Genomic DNA, 17,163 nt, shown 5'->3' on the forward strand with positions numbered 1-17,163 from the left:
TTGCTTTTCATTCTGTATTTTTTTAAATCAGAAGCTCAGATCACTTTAATAATCTTGTGGCACTGTGTTTCTAATTTGTAGCCAACACATTCTGGAAGCTTCTTCCTTCCTTCATTTATTTATTTATTTATTTATTTATTATTTTGAGACAGAGTCTCACTCTGCCACCCAGGCTGGAGTGCAGTGGCTCAATCTCAGCTCACTGCAACCTCTACCTCCTGGGTTCAAGCAATTCTCCTGCCTTAGCCTCCCAAGTAGCTGGGATTACAGACATAGGCCACCATACCCGGCTAATTTTTGTATTTTTAGTAGAGACGAGGTTTCACCATGTTGGCCAAGCTGGTCTCAAACTCCTGGCCTCAGATGATCCACCCACCTCAGCCTCCCAAAGTGCTGAGATTACAGGTGTGAGCCATCGTGCCCAGTGCTTGTTCCTTTAAAATGCACAGTTAAGGCCAGGCTACTTGGGAGGCTGAGGCAGGAGAATCGCTTGAACCTGGGAGGTTGCAATGAGCCGAGATCATGCCACTGCACTCCAGCCTGGGCAACAGAGCGAGACTCCATCTCAAAAAAAAAAAATGCACAATTAAATCCTTTATTTTCACTAAAAATTTAGTTAGACATTTTATAACTCTGATATAGTTTGGCTTTGTGTCCCCACCCAAATCTCATCTAGAATTGTAATCCCCATGTGTCAAGGGAGGGACCTGGTGAGAGGTGACTGGATCATGGGGGCAGTTTCCTCCATGCTGTTCTAGTGATAGTGAGTTCTTATGAAATCTGATGGTTTAAAAGTGTTTGGCAGGCTGGGCACCGTGGCTCACGCCTGTAATCCCAGCATTTTGGGAGGCCAAGGTGAGTGGATCACCTGAGATCAGGAGTTCAAGGCCAGCCTGACCAACATGGTGAAACCCCATTTCTACTGAAAATGCAAAAAAAAATTAGCTGGGCATGGTGGTGTATGCCTATAATCCCAGCTACTCAGGAGGCTGAGGCAGGAGAATTGCTTGAACCTGAGAGTTGCAGTGAGCCGAGATTGTGCCAGTGCACTCCAGCCTGGGCAACAGAGCAAGACTCCATCTCAAAAATAAATAAATAAATAAATAAATAAATAAATAAATAAATAAATAAATAAATAAAAGCATTTGACAGATCCCGCCTTGCACTCTCTCTCTCTCTCCTGCCACCATGTAAGACGTGCCTTGCTTCCCCTTCCCCTTTCCCTTCACCTTTGCCGTGATTGTAAGTCTCTTGAAGCCTCCCCAGCCATGCAGAACTGTGAGTCAATTAAACCTCTTTTCTTTATAAATTACCCAGTCTCAGGTAGTTCTTTATAGTAGCATGAAAATAAACTAATACAAACTCTCATGATTTTTATAATCTCACAGCCCAGTAAACCTTCAAATCATTTCTCCCTACAAGTTATTTTCCCCTTCCATTGAAATTTAATCAAGAGTTCATTTGTCAGATCCATATGCTCGGTGATGGTGGTGGTGGTTGTATTACTAAAAACACTAAATTAGTCACCAGCTCCACTGTTCTAGTGTGGTATTGAGATATATCCCATAAATACATGAACATGCCCACCTCAACTAAGTCATTTGGCAGATAAAACAAGCTCAAATGCAAAATGGGAAGCAGAACTTTGAATCAGACTGTTGGGGATTTGAATCCCATGTGTGCCACCAAATAGCCATACAGCTTTAGCAAATTACCTAACCTCTCTGGGCCTCAGTTTCCTCATCCATTAACCAAAGACAATAATACTTTTCTTAAAGAGATATTTTGAGGATCACAGTTAATGTATTCAGAGCTAGCAGCTTAATATGTTAAATGAAGCTTTTTTTTTTTTTTTTTTTTGATATGGAGTCTCTCTGTCACCCAGGCTGGAGTCAGTGGTGCAATCTTGGCTCATTCCAACCTCCGCCTCCTGGGTTCAAGCGATTCTCCTGCCTCAGCCTCCTGAGTCGCTGACATTACAGGCACATGCCACCATGCCCGGCTAATTTCTGTATTTTTAGTAGACATCGGTTTTTGCCATGTTGGTCATGCTGGTCTTGAACTCCTGGCCTCATGATCCATCCGCCTCGGCCTCCCAAAGTGCTGGGATTACAGGCGTGAGCCACCATGCCCGGCCTAAATGAAGCTTTTTAATTATTATTTTCAGATCTATGTTTAGCAGAGAGAGAGAAAAAAAAAATTACCCTGAATCCAGCACAGAGAAAAAAGGAAATGGGAAATATAGAGAGCATAAGCTATAGTGGACAAATAAAAAGACCTAACATGCTCTAATTAGAGTCCTAGAAAAATAGAATAAAGAGAATCGAAGAGATCCAGTATTTAAGGAAATAATGGGTCAGCATATTCAAGAGCTAAAGAAAATCATGAATTGACAATATAGAAAGCAATCTATATCAAGCTAGGTTTTAAAAGTATGTCTAGAGACATTATAGAGAAATTGGAGAATACTAAAGACAAAGAGATCTTAAAAGCAGAGCTAAGATAGAGCAGCCATTACAGAGCAGTCTTGCTTTTTAGAAGCAAGAGGGCACCATTACACTGGCAGTAAACCTCTCAATAGCAACAGTAGAAGCCAGAAGACAATAAAACATCTGCCAAAAGAAAATGTCAATCTAAAATCATGCTCTCAGCAAAACTAAAGTTCAAAAATGAGCGCAAAATGAAGGTGCTGTCATTCAAACAAATGGAGAGAATTTATGGAACAGCAGGACAACACCCAGGGAGCTCCTAAATGGTGGACTTTAGAAAGAAGGAAAGCAATCCCAACAGGCAGGAGGATGAAAGGAGGAATCATGAGCAAATTAATTGGTAAACATGTAGATAACTAAAATCTAAATAGAGTCTATAAGTAATATTGATGTCTAAATTCTGAGGATTGGTGTGTTGCAGTGGCTCATGCCTGTGGTCCTAACTACTTGGGAGGTTGAGGCAGGAAGATCGCTAGAGCCCAAGAGTTCAAGGTTGCAGTAAGCTATGATTGCGCCACTGCACTCCAGCCTGGGGGACAGACTGAGAACCCATCTCTAAAAATAATAAAAATAAAAATTTACAATAAATAAATTATAGTGATTAACAAAAGGACAGCTAAAATACTGGATAACAATAGCATGTAGTTTGGGAGGAGATGAACAGAGTTAATGTTGATACATCCTCATATTTTTCAGTGGAGAGAATGATTAAAATAAGAGAAAATGAGTGTGTAACTAATATCTAAAACAATACAAGATCAAACAAGTAGTAAAACTCAATTTTTAAAAAGGCAAGGAAAAAAAGAGGGTTAGAAAAAGCGAGTCAAATAATAAGCCAAAATAAGATGTTAGAAATACGTCTAAATAAATCAGTAATGACTCTCTATAAATAGACCAAACCATCAGTTCAAAGACAGATTATAATATTGAATTTTTAAATGTAAAAAACTAGAAACTGTATGAGACATATTTTTGAAATGACACCAAAAAGTTTAAAAGGAAGAGAAAATATGCTACACAAAAGTTAACCAGAAGAAAACTGGGATCAGAAAAAATAATGAACTGTCAAAAAAGTAATATTGCGGATAGAGAAGGCTACTTCATAGTAATAAAAGATTCAGTTCAATAGTAGGTAATAATAACTAAATCAATATGCGTCTAATAAAGAGTATAAATTAAACTGATATAATCATAGGGAGAAGTTGACTAATCCACCTTTATATAGTGGGAGATTCCAACACATTGTTCTCAATTTTTTTTTTTTTCAAGACAGAGTCTCGCTCTGTCACCCAGGCTGGAGTGCAGTGGCGCGAGCTCAGCTTACGGCAACCTCCGCCTGCTGGATTCAAGCAATTCTCCTGCCTCAGCCTCCCAAGTAGCTGGGACTACAGGCACCCACCACCATGCCTGGCTAATTTGTTTCTATTTTTAGTAGAGACAGGGTTTCACCATGCTGACCAGGCTGCTCTCGAATTCCTGACCTCGTGATCCGCCCACCTCGGCCTCCCAAAGTGCTAGGATTACCGGTGTGACACAGCACCCAGCCTGTTCTCAATTATTGATAGGTCAAGCAGATAAAAAAAAAAAAAAATCAGAGCCAAGTGAGGTGGTGCACATCTATAGTCCCAGCTATTTGGGAGGCTGAGGCAGGAGGATTGCTTTAGTCCAGGGGTTCAAGGCTGCAATGCGCTATGGTAACTCCTGTGAATAGCCACTGAACTGCAGCCTGAGCAACATACTGAGACCCTGTCTCCAAAAAAAGAAAAAAACAATTAGAAAATGGAGGATTTAGGCCAGGCACGGTGGCTCAAGCGTGTAATCTCAGCACCTTGGGAGGCCAAGGTGGGTGGATCATGAGGTCAGGAGATTGAGACCATCCTGGCTAACACGGTGAAACCCCATCTCTACTAAAAATACAAAAACTAAGCTGGGCATGGTGGCATGTGCCTGTAATCCCAGCTACTTGGGAGGCCGAGGCAGGAGAATCGCTTGAACCCAGGAGGCGGAGGTTGCAGTGAACCAAGATCGCGCCACTGCACTCCAGCCTGGGCGACAGAACAAGACTCCATCTCAAAAAAAAAAAGAAAAAGAAAAGAAAGAAAGAAAATGGAGAATTTAAACATCACAAGATAACAAGTATGGTTTATTAGACAAACATAGAACTCTGCATCCAATAATTAGAAAACAGCACACTTTCTTTTTCCCAGCACACATTTGCAAAAATTGATCATGTATTGGCTTATAAATTAAGTCTTAATAGATTTTACAGAACCAGAACCTTACAAGCCAATGTTCTGGCCACCTTGAATTTGAGGTTTAAAAAAAAAAGAACTTTTTAAAAAAAATCTACAGTAAATTAGAGTAACATTAGCTAGTGTAACTCCTACATTTCACTACTTTAAACCTATAGGCTTTTTTGGTTTACCTAATAGTCCCATGTGGTTATCCTGGTCAGTGAGGGTAACCCCATGAAGTGATTGAGAGACCCAGGCTCGTTTCAGATTGAGACTCCTCCTTCCGCTTAGTGCCTCAGTGTCTTCTTTATTCAACTATTCAGGCTTTCTAATCATTTTCTTCTTAGTTTTAATAAATTTTTGAAACTTTTTTCTGTTTCATCTGCGTTTTCAAATGTATTGGCATAAAGTTATAATATTCACAATATTCTCAATTTTTAAAAAATTTCAGCTAAATCTATATCCTTTTTGGCCCCAATAGTATTTATGTATGCTCTCTCTCATTGTCTTGATCTATCTTGCCAGAGATTATTAGTCTTTTCAAAGAGTTATCTTTTGGCTTTGTTATGCCTTTCCAGTGTGTGTGTGTGTGTATGTGTGTGTGTGCGCGCGCGTGCACGTGTGTGTATAGACATATACAAATATAATAAAACAAATTTTTTTCTTTTTAAATGCTGCTTTTATCTTTGTTATCACTTTTCTGTCTCTAATACAAATCTAATTAAGTGTTCTAGCTAAACGAAGGAAAACAAGCTAAAGCCAGTTTCCTGTGCCAACCAAACTGATCTGTGCCTAATATTAGTTACATTTAGAAAATTATACTCTATAGTTGTTGCATTATTTTGTATTTTCTGAAACATTTTCTGTTAGTCTCTTTACTAATCTAGGACTTTCTGTTACAAGGGCAACTCTTAACTCTCACTAGCTTAAGCAAAAAAGGGAATATATTGGCTTGTATGGTTGAGAAGTCAGGTGTGGCTGAGTGCAGATATTCAGTGATGTCATTAGGAATCTCAGCCACATTTTCTTCTAGATCTGCTTCATCCTTACGTAGCCTTTCCCAGTGTAGTGGCACAATGGCCACCAGCCAGGCCAGCCAGGCTTATGTCTTGTAAGCCTAGCACCTCAGAGAAAAAGAACCCAGCCCCAAGGGCTACAGCACAAGTTCCAGGATTGACTATTTCAGCCTGTGCCCACCCCCACAACTGGTCACTATGTGTGTGTGGAGTGGAGGGATCATTATTCAATGCCAGTCAACCTACATGGGCTAAGAATGAGGGAGAGGTGGTTCCCTGACAAAAGGGGTACATGAGTATATCAAAGAGAGATATGAAGAGAATGAAGGGAGGGTAGGGGATGGATAAATGAAGAGAGTCATGTTAGTAGAAAAGGGAGTTGCTGGGCAGGCGAGAACACCTAATGTCCCCTGGGTCTTAGTAAATGTTGAATTGACTCAACAAAAGAGCAAAGGAAAAGCTAATGGGAGTGGAAGTATTAAAAGTTCATTGAAAGGAAAACTGGGCAGAGAGATCATCACAGTGATAACTTCCTTTCTACCTGGGGTAGTTCCATCATCTGCTTGGTAGTACCATAGGAGCACGAAACACATTTCCGTGCTCTACCTTCTGTTTCAACCAACTGAAATTTCACTTTTAAAGAGATATCCTTTTCATTGTGATATGTATCGCCAGGATTCCCAGAAACGTCTGTAGCCACTAGTCACATGTAGCTATTTAAAGTTAAGTATAAATTAATTCAAATTAAATAAATTTAAGGACTCAACTTCTCAGTTATGCTAGCCACATTTCAAGTGCTCATTAGGCACATGTGGCTACCAGGTTGGACAGCTCAGATATGGAACATTTGTATCATCACAGAAAGTTCTATTGGACAGTACTGACTTAGAGCAGTAAGCTGTTACCAGCAATTTGTTGTTATTAGGTGTCTTTCTAGAGACCATTACTCAGAATTGAATGAGAAATGTTGATTATGACAGAAGAAATGAGAGAAGCTGCCTGGGACCATCTGTTGGCCCTATTTTCACTTCTTTAAAGCATTTGAGCTCCCTTAGGACTTTGCAGTGGATCTCCAGATGGGATAGTCTCTGCCATCACAGAGCTGGAATTCCTGATGATCCCTTTGAAACAAGCCCAGAGAGACATCCAGGGACTGTAGCCCAGGAGCCACCTGAGAGCAGTGGTGCTTGGGAGAGGGGGAGCTTGAGAGGCTGTTGGTGTCAGAGTCCTTGAGGAATGTATTGTCTAAGGCAGTCAGTGCTCATTGTTGTCAGGTGTCATAAATTTCTATCCCTTGTCATGTACTTGATCATCTTTTAATGTTATATAAGTCAGATAAAAACTGATTTTTTTCCTTTTTCATTTTATTCTGCAGACCTATCCCTCTTTGTTCTGTTGTTATGATAAATAGCCAACTTGATAAAGTTGAAGGAAGGAAATTTTTTGTTTCCTGTAATGTTCAGAGTGTTGATGAGAAGACCCTATACTCAGAGGCGACAAGTAAGAAGCTGGTCTTATCTCTTTCTTGGGGTTTAGTTGGGTTGGGTTGGGAGTTTTGGTTGGTTGGTTGGTTGGTTGATTTGGGTTTTGTGGGGGTCAGGGGGGTGTTTTGGTTTGGTTTGGTTTTTTGCCCTGGTATTATAACCCATACATGCCAAAAAATTCTTAATTCCCTGTCATGCAAAGAACAAGTTAAAGATATTCTTATACATCGCTGGTAAAGGGCAAGTTGCCAACATCTATCAAAATTACAGCCCAATGCATAAGCTCATGCCTGTAGTCCCCGCACTTTGGTAGGCTGAGGTGGGAGGATCACTTGAGCCCAGGAGTCCGAGACCAGCCTTGGCAACATGGCAAGACCCCATCTCTACAAAAAATACAAAAAATTAGCGGGGCATGGTAGTGTGCGCCTGTAGTCCCAGCTACTTGGGAGGCTGAGATGGGAGGCTCCCTTGAACCCAGGAGACAGAGGTTGCAGTGAGCTGAGATTGCACCTCTGCACTCCAGCCTGGGTGACAGAGCCAGACCCTGTCTCAAAAAAAATAAAATAAATTTACAAAGTGATATGCCCTTTGACCCACCTCCAGGACTTTATCTCACAGGTATAATAACCGCAAAATTATAATGCGTCAGATTGCTATCGGGTTCCAGTGATTGTGTCACTCATGCAACATTATTTGCAATAGCAAGAAAAATGGCAAAACATAGCAAACATAGCTATCCATCAATAGGAGACTGGTTAAAGAACTACAGCTCACCTATGAACTATATTGTATGTGTGTGCCGTTAAAAAATGGTGAAATATTGTGATACCATAAATAAGAAAAATATGTCTATATTTATGTGTGTGTAGACTGTCTCAGGAAAGTCACACACATGACCTGTTACTTCCCTGGAGTACTGAGGTTCATCCATGCTGTTGGCTGTGTTTGTACCACTGTGTAATACTCCATATGTGACTATCCCACAATGAATGTCTCTCTTCCAGTGACAGCCCTCTGACTATTACAAATGGGGCTGCTATAAACATTCTTGTTCATGTCTCCTGGTGGTGTGCATGGGCAAGAGCTTGGCATAAACTTAGGAATAGACTTTCTGGGTGGTAGAGTATTGTGAGTATTCAGCTTTACAGAGGAATGCAAAATTGTTTTCTAAGCCTGTACCAAATTAAACTCCCACCAGCAATATATGAGATTCTTTAGATTCCCATCTTCTCTAGCAATTAGTGAAGTCAGACTTCATGATTTTTGCCAGTCAAATGATTATAAAATGACTTCTCGGTGTGATCTTGATTTGCATTTCTCTGATTACCTGTGTGGTTGAGTGTCTCTTCATATGTTTATTGACCATATTTTTTCCCATTCTGTGAAATTTTTGTTTGTTCAGCTTTTTTTCCATTTGTTCTCATTTTCTTACTGATTTATAGACGTTCTTTATATATTTTCTATTAGAACAATTTTTTGTTAGATATATAAGTTGCACATACCTCCTTACAGTGTGTAAGTTGTCTTTTATTTGCTTTAAGGTATCTTCTTTATGAACAGAAATTTTTAATGTCAATTTAGTTGCATTTATTACATTTTTCCCTTTATGGCTAATGTTTTTTGTATCTTGTTTAAGAAATTTATTTTTCCTCTTAAGTATGAAGCATTTGCAGGAATGATGGATATAAGGAGCAGGTGGAAGATAATAACTTAAATCCACAGTCAATTTAAGAACTCCATTCCAGGCTGTGGTTTGTACTTCCTGTCTCACTAAACCTTTCAATATCATAAAGGTGCCAGATGGCTCACTTGTAATTTTAGTTCTTTTCATTTCCCTGGCTATCTCTAATGGAAGTAGTGAGGAACCATGAAATGGCCAAGTGGTGAGGACCCGGTTACCCAGGGAGAGGTAATACAGTATTGTGATAGTCAAAAGCTGTTTCTTAATTTGGCTAGGATGAGAGTGGACAGATAGACTGAAGCTACAAATGTGAATCAAATCCTTCTTTTGTATATGTCTTTCTATTTAGAGATTTAGAGTAGTCCATCAGATTGAAGTCAGTTGACATATAATCATCTGCTGTTATTTTGTTTGTTTAGGCTTATTTATAAAGCTGAATCCTGATAAAAGTCTGACATAAAGAGCTGCTGGTGAACTCCATCTCATTCTCGCCCCTCCAGAAGAAGCAGTTGTCCCCCAAATACTCTGCTCCCTCACTGCTGAATCCCTGTAGGGAGAAGCCTGCCAACAGTGACCTTCCGAAACAGCCTTCTGAATACAAAGAGGATTCAGTTTCCATCTTCTCAACTTTTTAACACAGAAACACTTCCTGCGAGCATATTGACAACTCTCAGGCCAGGTGCTGTGGCTCACGCCTATAATCCCAGCACTTTAGGAGGCCGAGACAGGTGGATTGCCTGAGCTCAGGAGTTCAAGATCAGTCTGGGCAACACGATGACACCCCGTCTCTACTAAAATACAAAAAATTAGCCAGGCGTGGTGGCGTGTGCCTGTAGTCCCAGCTACTCAGGAGGCTGAGGCAGGAGAATTGCTTGAACCCAGGAGGAGGAGGTTGCAGTGAGCCAAGATCATGCCACATCACTCCAGCCTGGGCAACAGAACAAGAACCCATCTCAAACAAACAAACAAAAAAAAACTCTGTCTCCTTAGGATATGTTACCTGCTCCACTGCAGACTAGAGAAATAAATGTGTATTGAACCTTTTACTGCAAACTTGAAAATGCTAGAAAACCAGGCATGAAGAATAAATACATGGCGGGAAACACACAGGCATGTGCATATGCATATACATTGTAAGTTAGTAAGTTAGAAAGCTAGCTTTGTTGTATCTGAACACATGAATCTTTTTTGGTCAGTGTAGGAAGCACAGCCAGATCCTATAGGAATGAATACCTCAAATCTGTTGTCTTGAGATTCTAGAGATTAAACCACTGTGCCATTTTTAACCCAGGCTGTACTGTTGTTTCTTACCAACAGCATAGGTTTTCATCACTGGAAGGAGCCTGTGTTCATTTCCTAGGGCTGCTGTAGCAAAGTAGTACAAACTGGATTGTTTAAACCAACAAAAACTCATTGTCTCTCAGTTCTGGAGGCCAGAAGTTCAAAATCAAGGTGTTGACCAAGGCCATTCTCCTGAAAGTGCTAGGGAAGGAGCTGTCCATGCCTCCCTCCTGGCTTCTGGGAGCCTCAGGTGTTCCTTGGCTTCTAGATGCATCATTCCAGTCCTCCATCTTCACATGGCATTCCCTCTGTGTGTCTCCACAGTGTCTTCCCTCTGTGTAGATCTATCTCTGTGTCCAAGTCTCCTCTTTTTATAAGGAAACCAGTCATAATGGACCCACCTGAATGACCTCATTTTAACTTGATTACCTCTGTAAAAAATGTATTTCCAAATAAAGTGACGTTATGAGGTGTTGGAGATTAGGACCACAACATACCTTTTTTGGGAGGACACAATTCAACCTGTAAAAGAGCCTCAACAAAAATAAAAAATGAATGGAGAGACTTGAAGGGGGCCAGCCCCTCCACACCTGTGGGTGTTTCTCATCAGGTGGGATGAGAGACTGAGAAAAGAAATAAGGCACAGAGACAAAGTAAAAAGAAAGAACCCTGGGCCCAGGGGACCGGCGCTCAGCATACAGAGGACCCACACCGGCCCCAGTCTCAGCTCTCTCAGTATTTATTGATTACTGTTTTCACTATCTCGGCAAGGGGAATGCAGCAGGAGAACAGGGTGATAGTGGGGAGAAGGTCAGCAGGAAAATATGTGAGCAAAGGAATGTGTGTTACAAATAAGTTCAAGGGAAGGTACTGTGCCCAGGTGTGTACGTAGGCCAGATTTATGCTTCTCTCCACTCAAACATCTCAGTGTAGCAAAGAGTAACAGCAGCATTGCCGCCAGCGTATCTCGGCTCCAGCCACAGGGTGGTTTTCTCCTATCTCAGAATGGAACGAACATAGGATCGGGTTTTACACCAAGACATTCTGTTCCCAGGGGCATGCAGGAGACAGAGGCCTTCCTCATCTCAACCACAAGAGGCCTTCCTCTTTTACTAATCCCCCTCAGCACAGACCCTTTGCGGGTGTCGGGCTGGGGGATGGTCAGGTCTTTCCCTTCCCGCGAGGCCATATCTCAGGCTGTCTCAGTGCGGGGAAACCTTGGACAATACCCAGGCTTTCTTGGGCAGAGGTCCCTGTGGCTTTCCACAGTGCATTTTGCCCCTGGTTAATCGAGAATGGAGAATGGCGATGACTTTTACCAAGCATACTGCCTGTAAACATACTGTTAATGAGGCACGTCCTGCACAGTCCTAGATCCCTTAAACCTTGATTCCATACAGCACGTTTCTGTAAGCACAGGGTTGGGGCTAAAGTTACAGATTAACAGCATCTCAAGGCAAAGCAATTTTCTTAGTACAGATCAAAATGGAATTTCTTATGTCTTCCTTTCTACATAGACACAGTAACAGTCTGATCTCTCTTTTCCCTACAGAGACTAATGTTCTGGAAAATATATTCTGCTTCCTAGTGCAGGCAATAGATTATTTGGGCTTCGATTTCTTTCCTTTCTTTCCCCGTATTAAAAATTTAACCTGAACCATATGAAATCACTATTTCGAAGAACAGAATGGTCAAATATTGACAATTTCCTATGGTTCAACCTAATAACTTAGGGACAGCCTTGTGGTACCCTACCCAGTCATCCTTCCACAGCCAAAAGATCAGCTGGAGCCCTCCATTGCCAGAGCTGACTGACCTGGGATGGCCAAGCCAGAGGAAGACCCACGTCCTGGAAGCTCTGTCTCTAGTGCCCAACTCCAGTTCTCAAGTTGCAAGGGCCCAGCAGACGTGGGGGCACTGCAGGGGTGAAGCTGGCAGTTCCTTCTCCCAGAAACTCTGAGAGAGCCTGGGAAAGTGCCCCAGGAGATGGCTGGGCTCACAGCTCTACAAGTTACAGGTCTGGCAATGGCCACCCTCTATTCCCAGTCTTCCAACAAATCCTGAAACTTAAGAGAGTGGACTCTTACAATAATTATATTTCACATGTTAAAAAATATGACTCCAAAGGAATAAGCCAGCACTGCTCATTTAGCTAGTTTCACTTAACTAGTTGGGAGGAAGTTTAGACAATGAAGGTACTGTACTCTCATCGTTAGATTTCTCTGGCAGGCTTGCAGAACTGCTATGGCACACCAGACCTCCAGCCAAGTGAAAGAACCTAACTGAAAGAGTGCCAAATGACCAGGTTTTCTTCATGTTAAGTATGCCTGCCTCCCTTCGTATCCACTTTTTTCCCTTTACAGTTTCATTTCTTACACTGGTTTGCTCACATCCAGGTTAGATGCTGCACAAGATCAACTAAGGAAAAGGCTCAGTCACTGTTAACATAGGGTTCCCCATAGCCAGTGAGGGAAAAATGGCTTCCCTGCTTTGCAGCAGACTATTCCTAGCCTTCACCATGCCCTGGCACTCTTGCTTTCCTCAGGTTGTATTTTGACAAGTATGTAAGATAGCAAAAGGTGGCAGAACAGGTAGAAAGAAGGAGAGAGATGCTATCAGAATTGCCAGCTCCACTCCATCACTGGCTTGCTGTGTGACCTAATGGAACTATTCCTCATTTCCTGTTTCCTTCTTTTTCCTTTCTTTTTTTTTTTTTTTTTTTTTTTCAAGACAGGGTCTGGCTCTGTCGCCTGGGCTGGAATGCAGAGACACGATCTCAGCTCAGTGCAACCTCCACCTCCCAGGTTCAAGCGATTCTCCTGCCTCAGCCTCCCAAGTAGCTGGGACTATAGGCATACACCACCAAACCCAGCTAATTTTTGTATTGTTTGTAGAGACAGGGTTTTGCCATGTTGCCCAGTCTGGTCTCAAACTCCTGGGCTCAAGTGATCTACCCACCTCAGCCTGCCAAAGTACTGGGATTACAGGCATGAGCCACCTTGCTCAACCTGTTTCCTTCTTTATACCAAGTGCTAACATTTTGAATGAATATTAGGAATTGATGCTGGTTAGTGCTAAAATATCTTTAAACTATCAGTGTAAACATAATTAGGCCGTGAATTTTTGCTCTTACTCCCAGGTTTCTAAATGTCTAAGAAACAATAAAATGAGAGTCATGTACAGAAATATATTGTTGGAAGAATTTTTTAAAAAAGCAAAATAAGATTAAGTTTTTTCTCTAATGGGAAGATGGAATGAAATATATAAGTTAAGAAAAACCTTTTCTTCTGTATTAAGGAAGCTCATATCCTACATGTTCCTATGTTCCCTACCCCATTACCTTCTCAGGACCCTTAACCTCTTCTGGGGACTTATGAAGCCAAATTATTGTCTTACCTAATGGATGACCATCATGGAACCCTAGTCAAACATATTTTTCAGGACCAAGTATACAACATCCTCTGTGATGGAGAAAATGAGGCAATCTTTCAAATTTAAGTCACTAAAAATAAGTCATGAATTTTATGTCTCAGAAAAGTTTGAAATTTCACTTGATAGTATTCTTGGTCTGGCACTACTCTGACCAGTTTAGAATTATAGAATTGGTTTATTCCTTCTCAATTATAGATTTAAAATTAAGTGGACTGCAGACAAAGATACCATAAGAGGAAAAAAAAGTCAAAACTACAGATCAATATCCCTTACGAGTATAGATGCAAAAATACTCAACAAGATAACAAGCAAATCCAATAGCACATTAAACAGATTATATGCTATGACCAAGTGAGATTTATCCCAGAAATGCAGAGGTGGTTCAACATAAGAAAATAAATCAATGTAATACACCACATTAATACTTCAAGAGAGTAAAACCACATGATCATCTCAATTGGTGCAAGGAATGGCATTTGACAAAATCCAACACCCTTTCATGACAAAAAGCACTCAGAAAACTAGGAATAGAAAAAGACTACCTGAACATAAACTAGAAAAATGAACAGCTCTCCCTCTCCCTCTCCCTCTCCCTCTCCCTCTCCCTCTCCCTCTCCCTCTCCCTCTCCCTCTCCCTCTCCCTCTCCCTCTCCCTCTCCCTCTCCCTCTCCCTCTCCCTCTCCCTCTCCCTCTCCCTCTCCCTCTCCCTCTCCCTCTCCCTCTCCCTCTCCCTCTCCCTCTCCCTCTCCCTCTCCCTCTCCCTCTCCCTCTCCCTCTCCCTCTCCCTCTCCCCACGGTCTCCCTCTCCCTCTCTTTCCACGGTCTCCCTCTGATGCCGAGCCGAAGCTGGACGGTACTGCTGCCATCTCAGCTCGCTGCAACCTCCCTGCCTGATTCTCCTGCCTCAGCCTGCCGAGTGCCTGCGATTGCAGGCGCGCGCCGCCCCGCCTGACTGGTTTTCGTATTTTTTTGGTGGAGACGGGGTTTCGCTGTGTCGGCCGGGCTGGTCTCCAGCTCCTAGCCGCGAGTGATCGGCCAGCCTCGGCCTCCCGAGGTGCCGGGATTGCAGACGGAGTCTCTTTCACTCAGTGCTCAATGGTGCCCAGGCTGGAGTGCAGTGGCGTGATCTCGGCTCGCTACAACCACCTCCCAGCCGCCTGCCTTGGCCTCCCAAAATGCCGAGATCGCAGTCTCTGCCCGGCCGCCACCCCGTCTGGGAAGTGAGGAGCGTCTCTGCCTGGCCACCCATCGTCTGGGATGTGAGGAGCCCCTCTGCCTGGCTGCCCAGTCTGGAAAGTGAGGAGCGTCTCTGCCCGGCCGCCATCCCACCTGGGAAGTGAGGAGCGCCTCTTCCTGGCCGCCATCACATCCTGGAAGTGAGGAGCGTCTCTGCCCGGCCGCCCATCGTCTGAGATGTGGGGAGCACCTCTGCCCTGCCGCCCCGTCCGGGATGTGAGGAGCGTCTCTGCCCGGCCGCCCCGTCTGAGAAGTGAGGAGACCCTCTGCCTGGCAACCGCCCCGTCTGAGAAGTGAGGAGCCCCTCCGCCCAGCAGCCGCCCCATCTGGGAAGTGAGGAGTGTCTCCGCCCGGCAGCCGCCCCGTCCGGGAGGGAGGTGGGGGGGTCAGCCCCCCGCCCGGCCAGCCGCCCCGTCCGGGAGGGAGGTGGGGGGATCAGCCCCCCGCCAGGCCAGCCGCCCTGTCCGGGAGGTGAGGGGTGCCTCTGCCCGGCCGCCCCTACAGGGAAGTGAGGAGCCCCTCTGCCCGGCCAGCCGCTCCGTCCGGGAGGGAGGTGGGGGGGTCAGCCCCCCGCCTGGCCAGCCGCCCCATCCGGGAGGGAGGTGGGGGGGTTAGCCCCCCGCCCGGCCAGCCGCCCCGTCCGGGAGGTGAGGGGCGCCTCTGCCCGGCCGCCCCTACTGGGAAGTGAGGAGCCCCTCTGCCCGGCCAGCCGCCCCGTCCGGGAGGGAGGTGGGGAGATCAGCCCCCCGCCTGGCCAGCCGCCCCATCCGGGAGGGAGGTGGGGGGATCAGCCCCCCGCCTGGCCAGCCGCCCCGTCCGGGAGGTGAGGGGCGCCTCTGCCCGGCCGCCCCTACTGGGAAGTGAGGAGCCCCTCTGCCCGGCCAGCCGCCCCGTCCCAGAGGGAGGTGTGGGGATCAGCCCCCCGCCCGGCCAGCTGCCCTGTCCGGGAGGTGAGGGGCGCCTCTGCCAGGCCGCCCCTACTGGGAAGTGAGGAGCCCCTCTGCCCGGCCAGCCGCCCCGTCCGGGAGGGAGGTGGGGGGATCAGCCCCCCGTCCGGCCAGCCGCCCTGTCCGGGAGGTGAGGGGCGCCTCTGCCCGGCCGCCTCTACTGGGAAGTGAGGAGCCCCCCCGCCCGGCCAGCCGCCCCGTCCGGGAGGGAGATGAGGGGTCAGCCCCCCACCCGGCCAGCCGCCCCGTCCGGGAGGGAGGTGGGGGGTCAGCCCCCCGCCCGGGCAGCCGCCCCGTCCGGGAGGGAGGTGGGGGGGTCGGCCCCCCGCCTGGCCAGCCGCCCCATCCGGGAGGTGAGGGGCGCCTCTGCCCGGCCGCCCCTACTGGGAAGTGAGGAGCCCCTCTGCCCGGCCAGCAGCCCCGTCGAGGAGGGAGGTGGGGGGGTCAGCCCCCTGCCCGGCCAGCCGCCCCGTCCGGGAGGTGAGGGGCGCCTCTGCCCGGCCGCCCCTACTGGGAAGTGAGGAGCCCCTCTGCCCGGCCACCACCCCGTCTGGGAGGTGTACCCAACAGCTCATTGAGAACGGGCCATGATGACAATGGCGGTTTTGTGGAATGGAAAGGGGGGAAAGGTGGGGAAAGGATTGAGAAATCGGATGGTTGCCGTGTCTGTGTAGAGAGAGGTAGACATGGGAGACTTTTCGTTTTGTTCTGTACTAAGAAAAATTCTTCTGCCTTGGGATCCTGTTGATCTGTGACCTTACCCCCAACCCTGTGCTCTCTGAAACATGTGCTGTATCCACTCAGGGTTGAATGGATTAAGGGCGGTGCAAGATGTGCTTTGTTAAACAGATGCTTGAAGGCAGCATGCTCGTTAAGAGTCATCACCACTCCCTAATCTCAAGTACCCAGGGACACAAACACTGCGGAAGGCCGCAGGGCCCTCTGCCTAGGAAAACCAGAGACCTTTGTTCACTTGTTTATCTGCTGACCTTCCCTCCACTATTGTCCTATGACCCTGCCAAATCCCCCTCTGTGAGAAACACCCAAGAATGATCAATAAATAAATAAATAAATAAATAAATAAATAAATAAATAAATAAAAAATAAAAATAAAATAAAATAAAATAAAAAAAAAAGAAAAATGAACAGCTGGTATCACACTCAGTGATAAAAGACAGAAAGCTTTCCCCTAACATTAGGAACAAGGTAAGGATTTCCACCTTCACTACTGCTATTCAATATAGTACTGGAAGTCTTACCCAGAGGAACTAAGCAAGAAAAACAAAAACAGCTTGCAAATTAGAAAGGAAGATGTAAAATTATCTCTATTTGCAGATGACATGTCTACATATAGAAAATCCCA

The 17,163-nt window shown here is 45.1% G+C and overlaps 1 protein-coding gene across 1 annotated transcript in view; it reads left to right on the top strand.

The window, feature by feature from the left end:
* The window catches only part of THEM4 (thioesterase superfamily member 4), a 45,182-nt gene extending 34,519 nt beyond the window's left edge, over nucleotides 1-10,663 (top strand). Inside the window, exons 5-6 of the mRNA XM_004026667.4 lie at nucleotides 7,115-7,239; nucleotides 9,324-10,663. Of these exons, the coding sequence (XP_004026716.1) occupies nucleotides 7,115-7,239; nucleotides 9,324-9,364 (166 nt within the window). The 3' untranslated portion in view covers nucleotides 9,365-10,663. The remainder of the gene's footprint in view (nucleotides 1-7,114; nucleotides 7,240-9,323) is intronic.
* The last annotated feature ends 6,500 nt before the right edge of the window (nucleotides 10,664-17,163 follow it).

This window comes from Gorilla gorilla, chromosome 1, assembly GCF_029281585.2.
Source record: "Gorilla gorilla gorilla isolate KB3781 chromosome 1, NHGRI_mGorGor1-v2.1_pri, whole genome shotgun sequence".
Classification (NCBI taxonomy): Eukaryota; Metazoa; Chordata; class Mammalia; order Primates; family Hominidae; genus Gorilla; species Gorilla gorilla.